This window comes from Penaeus japonicus, unplaced genomic scaffold (assembly GCF_977035675.1).
Source record: "Penaeus japonicus unplaced genomic scaffold, GWHDUDI00000001_assembly GWHDUDI00000040, whole genome shotgun sequence".
Classification (NCBI taxonomy): Eukaryota; Metazoa; Arthropoda; class Malacostraca; order Decapoda; family Penaeidae; genus Penaeus; species Penaeus japonicus.
The window spans coordinates 9,648,296-9,658,295 of record NW_028234442.1 but is presented as its reverse complement, the minus strand read 5'-3'; the positions used below and the strand labels follow the sequence as shown (position 1 = coordinate 9,658,295).

At 37.7% G+C, this 10,000-nt stretch overlaps 1 protein-coding gene across 1 annotated transcript in view; it reads left to right on the top strand.

Annotated features, from left to right (window-relative positions):
- The first annotated feature begins 4,011 nt into the window (after window positions 1-4,011).
- LOC122255534 (uncharacterized) overlaps window positions 4,012-10,000 on the top strand; it is a 67,677-nt gene continuing 61,688 nt past the window's right edge. The window contains exon 1 of the mRNA XM_086533740.1: window positions 4,012-4,264. Within this exon, the coding sequence (XP_086389866.1) occupies window positions 4,136-4,264 (129 nt within the window). The 5' untranslated portion in view covers window positions 4,012-4,135. The remainder of the gene's footprint in view (window positions 4,265-10,000) is intronic.

Here is a 10,000-nt window from a genome sequence, read left to right as displayed (position 1 = left end):
TTCAGTCATTTCCAAGGCCTGACGGAAGAACCAACTCTGTTTCCTTCGGGACTTCCTCGAGGAGCAGGTTCTTCCTTCTTCGATCTCTCACATCCTGATGAAGGGTCGCCTTTCCCGGATTATGCTCGTTCCCTCCTTCTCGATCGGATCAGTGCTGGTAAGAGGGATGTTGAGCATACCTTTTATCCCTCCCGTCTACACTTTGACTTCCTGGAGGAACGGCTCCCTAGACCTGTGTGTCAGCTCCTGGCCGACGTTGCTCATGACACAGCCCGGAGCCTCTCCAACGCCCACACCTGCTCCCTCACCCACAATCTTTCTACTCTCACCTCGCGAAGTCCTCGGTCCCGCTTCTCCCTCACTGATGCTGTCACCAACCTGTCTTCTCTAATCTTGACCTCACCAATTCCAACTCCTAGGCTTTGGTCTGTCTTTTGCCCTGAGTCCTCTTCCCCTTACCTCCATCGACGCCATTTCTTCCTTCGACCGTTTTATATCTTACCACAGGAACTCCCTACCTGATTGTTCTCCTCCTTCGTAGACCTGAAGATGAGATCCAGATGGATCTTGAAACTGTCGTCTCATTTTCAATAAATCTATTTTGTGTATAGTGGGTTTAACTGCCATATATATATATATATATATATATATATATATATATATATATATATATATATATATATATATGCTCAAAAGTTATTACATTCAAATAGTTGACAGATAAGCCATAAACAAAAACACAAAATAAAAACGGTTGGAATATGCAATCTATGTGCAACACATGTCTAGCTTTCATTCACCAGACACAGCACCTAGGTATTGACCTCTCCTGAAGTATTTCCGGAACAAGATGAAAAGCAGAGCAATATCTTGCATCATGTGACAAGGGCGTAATGGCTTGGTAACAGGATCAACATACGCCGAGCCAAGATTATTAGATGATAATGATAACATCAACAATAATCCAGCCTACAATTGATAACACAATTAAGTTAATCGGAAATCACGTTCTATTTTTATCAGTATTATCACCCTCCTTATCTATGTTTGAATTTGTTAATCATCATTAACATTATCTTTAACATTAACATTACCATTATCACTGCTATTATCATTATCATCATCATTGTTATTGTTATCATTAATACTATTATTAACATTATTATATTTCTTGACAAGTACAATCAGTGATATGTCATTAATACCTTCATTATAACATAATATCCTGGTTAGGAAATAAAAACAAAATATTTGTACTTTACAAGCGATTAAGCAAACATGAAAACTGGTAAAAGAGAGAAGAAATCAAGTAATTATGTAAATGGATATTTGGAAAATTACAAAGGAGAAAAATCTACACTTACCAGCTCTGCGCAAGAGAACGTTCAAGTAGCTTAGTCTCCCCTTCGATGCGGTGAGTTTGATTACCTTGAAAATTATGCAGATGCTCAATGTATTTACTTATTTCTTATAGAATTATATGTTGTTGTTTTTTTAATGTGTCTTAATTGAAGATTCGTGTATATGGTTGCTCCGAATTGATTAACTCTTCATATATATATATATATATATATATATATATATATATATATATATATATATATATATATATATATATATATACACACACACACACACACACACACACACACACACACATACACACACACACACACACACACACACACACACACACACGGTCTGAAAGTATTATGAAAATTTATGAACAAACAACTGCAAGGCTATCATCACATTACGCAAATGCAACTGTTTATGTAATCAGAATTGTAAGGAATCTATTACGAAATCATAACAATTGCCAACTCCAGCTTCACCCAGTTCACAAAGGGCGAGCGATCCATTTTCTTCATAAAGAATAACGGTGATAATTAAGCAATGAATCCAGATTTACTTTCCGCTTTACTAACAGGAGTTTATTCTTTGTATTTGCTATTCATAATTATTTCTAGAGTCGTCGACAATATATATGATAATGATGATAGTAATAATAGTAATAACGATACTAATAATGGTGATACTAATATCAATAATGATGATGATGATGATGATGATGATGATTATGATAATGATTATAACAATGATAATGATTACAATAATGATAAAGATATTGATAGTAATAGCAAAGATATTGATAACAATAACGATGATAATAATAATAATGATGATAGTAACAATAATGACGTTGATAATAGTAATGATAATGATACTGCTACTACTGCTACTGCTACTACTAATAATAATGATAAGGATAAAGATGATAATGATAATGGTTGCAAAAGTGATGATGATGATGATGATATTCATAATGATAATAATACTAATAATGATGATACTGATAGGATATTAATAACAAGAACAAAAACAATGATGATAGTAATACTGCCATAGGACAAGGGAACAAAGCTTCCTAGACTAATAATGATACTAATCATAATAATCATATGGATAACAAAAATAACAGACGCAGTAGTGACGCTTCTCGGATAATCGAAGGAGTGCGTGCAACCGCGAAGCATCACGAGGGATGGGCGTGTTCAGAGCAGTTCAATCTAGTTCTTTTTCAGCAAAGTCAGCACATGAGAGGCGGAGGAGCTGTTCTCAGAGCAGTCACGCGGCCGCCATCTGTGGTAACGGGTCACACGAGTTCATTATTATCGATAACTAAGTGACGATTATTTAGGTAATAGAATATATATATATATATATGTTGAGACACATATCTGTATAAGTGAACATTTTACCAAGTTTATTACACTGGGAAAAGGAATATTGAAACGAGTGATTCGCATTGCGCCATACCGTGTTAATCAGACAAAGGTAGAAAATTGAATGCGTGTTTAACTCTTCCTCCCAGAAAACATGTGCAGAAGAGAGAGAAAAATGTGAAGAATAAAGAAAAAAGATTGTAGATATGACGAAAGAGAGTGATTTGTGATTTAATTGCTCGAACAATGGAACATAGGAATTTCGCGCCTTCATAAATCAGGGAAGATGCACATCGCCAACGCGTGTGTCTGTGCAAGATTTGCAACATATCACGGCGCCAGAGACCATGCTGCTGCTGCTGATGATGATGATGATTGCGATGATAATGATGATGATGGTAAAGATGATAATGATCAAATTTATAATAATAACTATGACACTAATGGTAATGATATTAATGATAATGATAGTAATGATTATAATGGCAATAGTAATAGTATTGATAATAACAATAATAATAATATTAGTATTGATAATAACAATGATAGTAATATTAGTATTGGTAATGTTGATGATAATAATAGTAAGCGCAGTATCAACAACAGTAGTAGTAAGGGTAATAATGGTAATATTGAAATATCATTATCATCAGTATTGTTACCATTTTCTCTCTCTCTCTCTCTCTCTCTCTCTCTCTCTCTCTCTCTCTCTCTCTCTCTCTCTCTCTCTCTCTCTCTCTCTCTCTCTCTCTCCGCTCTCTCTCTCTCTCTCTCTCTCTCTCTCTCTCTCTTCTCTCTCTCTTCTCTCTCTCTCTCTCTCTCTCTCTCTCTCTCTCTCTCTCTCTCTCTCTCTCTCTCTCTCTCTCTCTCTCTCTCTCTCTCTCTCTCTCTCTCTCTCTCTCTCTCTCTCTCTCTCTCTCTCTGTGTGTGTGTGTGTGTGTGTGTGAATGTGAATACATACAATTTATACATAATCATATTTATTGTTACATCATAAATAATATATGCTTATATGTTGTTAGATACATGCAGAAATAGATATATAGTTAAATTGCTTTTTCCATTAAAGTACCATCCATTTAGAAACCGTAGAATAAGGTTTAAGATAATATAAAATACAGGGCATTCAGCGATAAGTATTAATTTCCAATGAATGCAGACAAAAAAAATGATTCAAGGAAAACCAATTACTTAAAAGCCAGCTTTCGTTGGAAAAAGTTAAAATCTCGTTCTTTTAAGCCAAACACTCGTTCGTGTACTCAGTCTGCAGATCCGGATTCACCTTTGGAATGTAAACAAACTTTTTGAATGTTGGAGGGAGCTTTCGTGTGGAGATCTACCAAGTTAAGTCGAAGTTGGAGGCTAAACTCGGATTTAAACCAAGAGAAGACCCTGTTCCTTTCATTAATATGGATTATGATAACAGGAGAGGACGAACAGATTCTGAATTTTTTTTCAATGGAAAGACAATGCAAGACACGAAGAACGAAACAATCGAACGGTATATGCTTATGGAACACCAGTCACCAAATACAAAAGTAAGAAGTAATGAATTTGCAGTACTGATTCATTTGGTAGCTGATTCTGCATTAGAAAATTTCAATTGGCCACAAAGATAGACAAATCAGAATTTCATAAATATATTTTGGAAGATACACTGAGTGTTTTTGATTGAAAGCTGTAGTTTAAATCAAAGGCTCATTATTTCTTTTTGAAAATACAGGTAAATTTTCTGATTAGTGCCATGTTACTAAATGTCACAAAATTGGTATCAGTGGATTCCTCTCAACCTCTACTATTCATATATAGTGGATATAATGCGCAATTCCACACCTATGCGCCACATTCTGGGTCCTGATAGTAGGGGAGGGCTTGAAGTAGATCAGGGAAATTGCAGAGTAAAATATGAATTTGGGGCATATTTCATATGCAAAATCTGAGCCCAATTACCTACCTAACTTTGCCTAGATTTGAAGTTAGCCCTAGCCAAGGAGGGCTTTACCCCCCATGGAACCCCCCTTTTTTAAGGCACTTTGTGCTACCTTGTGCAACTTCAGGGCATATTTCGTTTACAAAATCTCAACCCAATTACCTACCTAACTTTGCCTAGTTTTGAAGTTAACCCTAGTCAAGGGGAGGCTTTGCCCCCCTCCTAGACCCCCCCTATTCAGGGCACTCTGTGCAACATATCTTGTGCAAAATACCTCGATAACCAACATCCTCACCCTGAATTTTAAACATGTTTCAGTGTTTATGTATTTACGGCTACTGACAAGCTGTGCACTGGAAACCCTCAATGAATTACCTGCATGCACTGTTATGTTCTCTCAATAGATGGTGGAATATTCCCCATTGTTTACAGTATTATAGAGTGCCCTTTATTGAGTGGTCACGTCATTATCAGTCCTAGTTTCCTATCCTGAAGTATATATGAGATGGGGTTTACATGAGGGAAATTGCAGAGGCCGCTCATGCACAGTGCTTAACACAGCATCGAAGTCTCAATTGCTGTCATCATGGTGCAGTGTGAGGGGTATTCTTGGTCACAGCATCTCATTACCCGCTGGCATACATCAGGCAACCTCCAACACCCCTCACAGGTAATTAACAAGTTAAGGCTATTTACAGAACTAATTATGTATCATAAGTAGCACGAACTGCTCTGAATAGGGAGGTCGGGGGGGCAAAGCACCCCCCCTTGGCTAGGGCTAATTTCAAAACTAGGCAAAGTTAGGTAGGTAATTGGGTTAAGATTTTGCATACAAAATATTCCCCAAATTCATATTACCCCGCAATTTCCCTTTTCTATTTCAGGACCCCCCCTTACTTTCAGGACCCAGATTGTGGGACATGGGGGCCGAATCGTGGGTAAAGCTGACTATATATGGATAGTACAGAATGACAGGAATCCATCGATACCACTTTTGTGGTATTCAGTAACGCGGCACTATTCAGAAAATTTACCAAAATACATATTGATTCTTTGAAATCTAGATACAAATCTCAAAGAAGAATATAGATATACTGTGGTAAATATTCAGAATAGTGCTGTACTGCTAAATACTACAATATTGGTATCGATGAATTACTTTCACTCTTTACTATTCAGATATATTGATAGTGAGTATGACCCCGATTCATCCCCTTTAACCTATTTGCGCCGGCTGACTTGCTATCAGGTTCAGTGGTTTTTGGTGACAAGATATTTTGGCACACCGGGTGAGCGAGCATATAGCGCTCGCTCGGTCGCGGCTAGTGTACCTGAGAACCTCAAGGCGTTAGACTTATGCATTCAAAACCCCCGGCATTCCGACCATTTAGAGCCGGAATAGCCCCAGCATGAATGGGTTAACCCATTGCAGATGGGGCGCCTAACGACCTAGCTGGTTGTCAGGATGGGTGGTCTACAACACTAGCGGCACTGGCTAAAAATCAGAGGGACGGGTAAAGTGTTTTCTCTGCCCTTTGGGTAGCTCAGGCTAGTCCAAACAATATTTTAACGTAAATCCATCATAAAATGCGGGTTTAAGCTGACTTTGGAACCCTGTAGCTCTGGGGCTAATGCTTCATGATTGTGTGCGTGCTTCAACTGTGAGCAGATCCTGATGTCGTGTCATGTACACATTGACCCCTGTCTTTTAGGCCTAATCAGTGCCGACATGTATTTCATGACATGCCTACACAATGGGTTAACAAGCAATCTTGGTCTTGATAGCAGGGGAGGGCATGAAGGAGACTAGGGAAACTGCAGGCTAAAATATGAAGAATAATAGGTAATTTGCACACTAATAACCAAAATACCCTGTGATATTAACTACCTACCTAACTTTACCTAGGGTTGAAGGATGCCCTAGCCAAGGGGAGGGAGGCCCCCCTCCCCCCATTTTGTTGGAGCACTTTGAGCTACTTACCTTGATTTACCTAACCCTACCTAGGATTGTTTGATACCCTATACTTACCAATAAGGCTCTCATGGAGCTACCCAACTCCAGGACAGGCTAATACCTAGCTAAGGTTAGGCTTTTATCCTGCCATATACAGTAAGAATAGGTAGGTCAAGGTCAGTAGCACAAAGTACTCTGAAAAGGGGGGAGGGGGGGAGAAGTCCCCCCCTTGGCTAGGGCAGACTGACAGCTAGGTTAGGTAGGTCGTTGGATCACAATATCATGCAAGATAACTTCCCTGAGGAAGTTATCTTGGGATCAAAGGGTACTGTGGGTTGGAGGTGATCTTATGGTGTTTGAGTAACATATTTATGTGTAATTGCCTGTTATTTTTATTAGTTTACCCTGCAATATCCCTGGTGTCCTTCATGCCCTCCCCTGCTATCAGGACCAAGATTTTGGGTAATGGGGGTCGAATTGGGGGTCATACTCACTATATCTGAGTAGTAGAGACTGCAAAAAATCTATCGATACCAGATTCATTGCAATTAGTGAAGCACCACTAATCTGAATATTTACCTATATAGTAATTCTGTTTGATGCTAAATCACATTTAGCCAAAGTCTTGATTTGATAGTCTTGAGAGTAAGGGAGGGGATGTAGTATATTAAAGAAATTATTGGGTAAAACAGGTAAAACAACGATATCTGAAAAATACCACAAAAATAGGTAAAATTACCTTAAGAAACTACAGCTGTGCCAAACCAAGAAAGCAGACATTTCCCTGAAACAAACAAACAAATAAAAATTACACATCAGCCTCCAAAGAACAACATACTCAAACAGCCATGAACAAAGAAGAGAACAAAGGACATAAACAGAACACTCATAAAACAGTCATATGTGCCTTATGCTACAATAACATGGACATTGCCAACACCAGTCAAGAGTGATGATATTATAAAAAGATAAAGCAAAGGAAGTAGAAGGCTTCCCCTTGTTCAATACTGTAAAGAATATCTTCAATACATGAACAAAAGTGATAGGCAATACAAATTGTAACAAACCAGTAATAGATATTTCCATGGCAACCATAAAAGAACTAATGAAAACTTTAAAGCCATCGTTAAAATTTTGATATGGCAAAACTAATTCTTTGGAATGTAAGAGGTGTCAATCAAAAAAATAGGATTATACTATTTGATTTGCAGAGATAATCCAGCTTTGTTTGAATGAAACTGGGCTTAGAAATAAAAATAAATTCACACGTAGATTAAAACTCTAACAATGAAAATTAATTACAGTAGTAAAGATATACACCATGCAGTGCTATCAAAATATTACCTAGACCTGATTATAGTCCCAAAACTAACAAAGGTCACTATTGTACCCCACCAAACCTAATGGAACCCAAAAGAAAACAATAGACCATTTAACAAAATTGATGAAAATATAAAAGAACATATCAACGAAAGCTTAAGTGTCAGCGTCTACAAGTCAAATGACAAGAATTTATCCTAATACCGGAAAAGAATTTCCAATAGATTTAGTAATTGGCTCACCATCTATAGGCCATTTACCAGTAGAAGCTGGTCCCTTTGTGGTAGTGATTACCCTTTTAATAACAACAAAATACAGTAATTATAATAACAACTCTCATCTGAAAAACAAAAAAGTGCCACTTCTTAAACAAAGGATGGTCAGGTTATCAAACAGATTGAAATAACGAGCAGTCATCTATCATGCACAGTTAAGCCTGGAAACTATCTCTAACAGTAAATCATGTAGTTGCCTGAAGACATATGACTTTTACTTTGACAAAGTCCATCAGCCTTGCCCCTTGTACAAGTTTTGGTTATCCTTATATGCAAGTGTGGAACCAAAAGAAAAGAATAGCTAGTTACCCAAGATATAAATGTTCTGTGACTCATTATCCTAAAGTACAGGAACCATACAATTTCCATTGTAGACTAGATATTGCCACCTACCTAAGTTTGGGTATGTGGAAAAGCAGAGAATAAAGATTATTTCAATTTTTAATCAGGGATAGTAACATGGCCTGAGGTTGGTGATCTACCTTCTCAAGTAGCAATTTGAGATCCATTGAGTCAGAATATGTGTTTGGTGTGGGTGTTGTAAAAGAAATTAATAGAATTTTAAATTAAACAATAGGAGACACATATATAATCCTAAACAAAAAATGACAACTTCAAAGCCAACAGGCCACAAAGCTAAAATCAGAAAATTAGACATTTGCAGTAAAAGAATCAAGATCTACGTGAAGTCAAAATTGAGACCAAGCCTGTTTGCAGATGGCTCAAAAATAAAGAAAAGAACATAGAAAAGGTGATTTTGATGCCACTTGAAGAAATTTGACAACTCAAAATAACAGTAACAAATCTTTGGCTGAGATGGTTTAAACTAATCAGTTTCTTTCAGCAGCAGTAACAAATCTCAATATAGTTTTCTCTCTACCAACCTACATCTCTAACACCCTTGCAGGCCTGTTCCCTTAAAGGAAGATACAGAAAAAGAATGGTTGTTACTTTTTTTTTTTATCTCACTCTCTCTGTCTGATTGTGCCACCTCAGTAACCTCTCAGCCAGTTGCAAATCTATTTATACCATTGGAAGGACAATTGAAATATACTCTCTCTCTCTCTCTCTCTCTCTCTCTCTCTCTCTCTCTCTCTCTCTCTCTCTCTCTCTCTCTCTCTCTCTCTCTCTCCCCATCTCTCTCTTTCTCTCTCCCTCTCTCCCTCTCTCCCTCTCTCCCTCTCTCCCTCTCTCTCTCCCTCTCTCCCTCTCTCCCTCTCTCCCTCTCTCCCTCTCTCTCTCTCCCTCTCCCTCTCTCCCTCTCTCCCTCTCTCCCTCTCTCCCTCTCTCCCTCTCTCTCTCCTCTCTCCTCTCTCCTCTCTCTCTCTCCTCTCTCTCTCTCTCTCTCTCTCTCTCTCTCTCTCTCTCTCTCTCTCTCTCTCTCTCTCTCTCTCTCTCTCTCTCTCTCTCTCTCTCTCTCTCTCTCTCTCTCTCTCTCCCTCTCACTTGGTATTATTCAAGATGCTTTGTTCCAGCTATAATTAATTTCTTGAACAAGTTACCAAATTGTATAGTCCAGTGGGACAGTATTGTAAAATTTAAAAGTGAGGCAAACAATTTTCATATTTTTCTTTGAAGGACCAATCTTGATTTTCTTAAGGAAAGTGTGTTTTACTAATGTTTGTAAATATATTCATCCTTTTAACTTTTAACTTTTTTTCAGTAAAGTTTTCCTTTATGTTTTTTCTCAGTTATCAATGTTTTTCTGCAGTACCTGTCAACAATATTTTTCCATTGTTACTTGGTATTTTGTACTTTTATATGTTGTATTTACCTTCATGTACGCACACCCTGT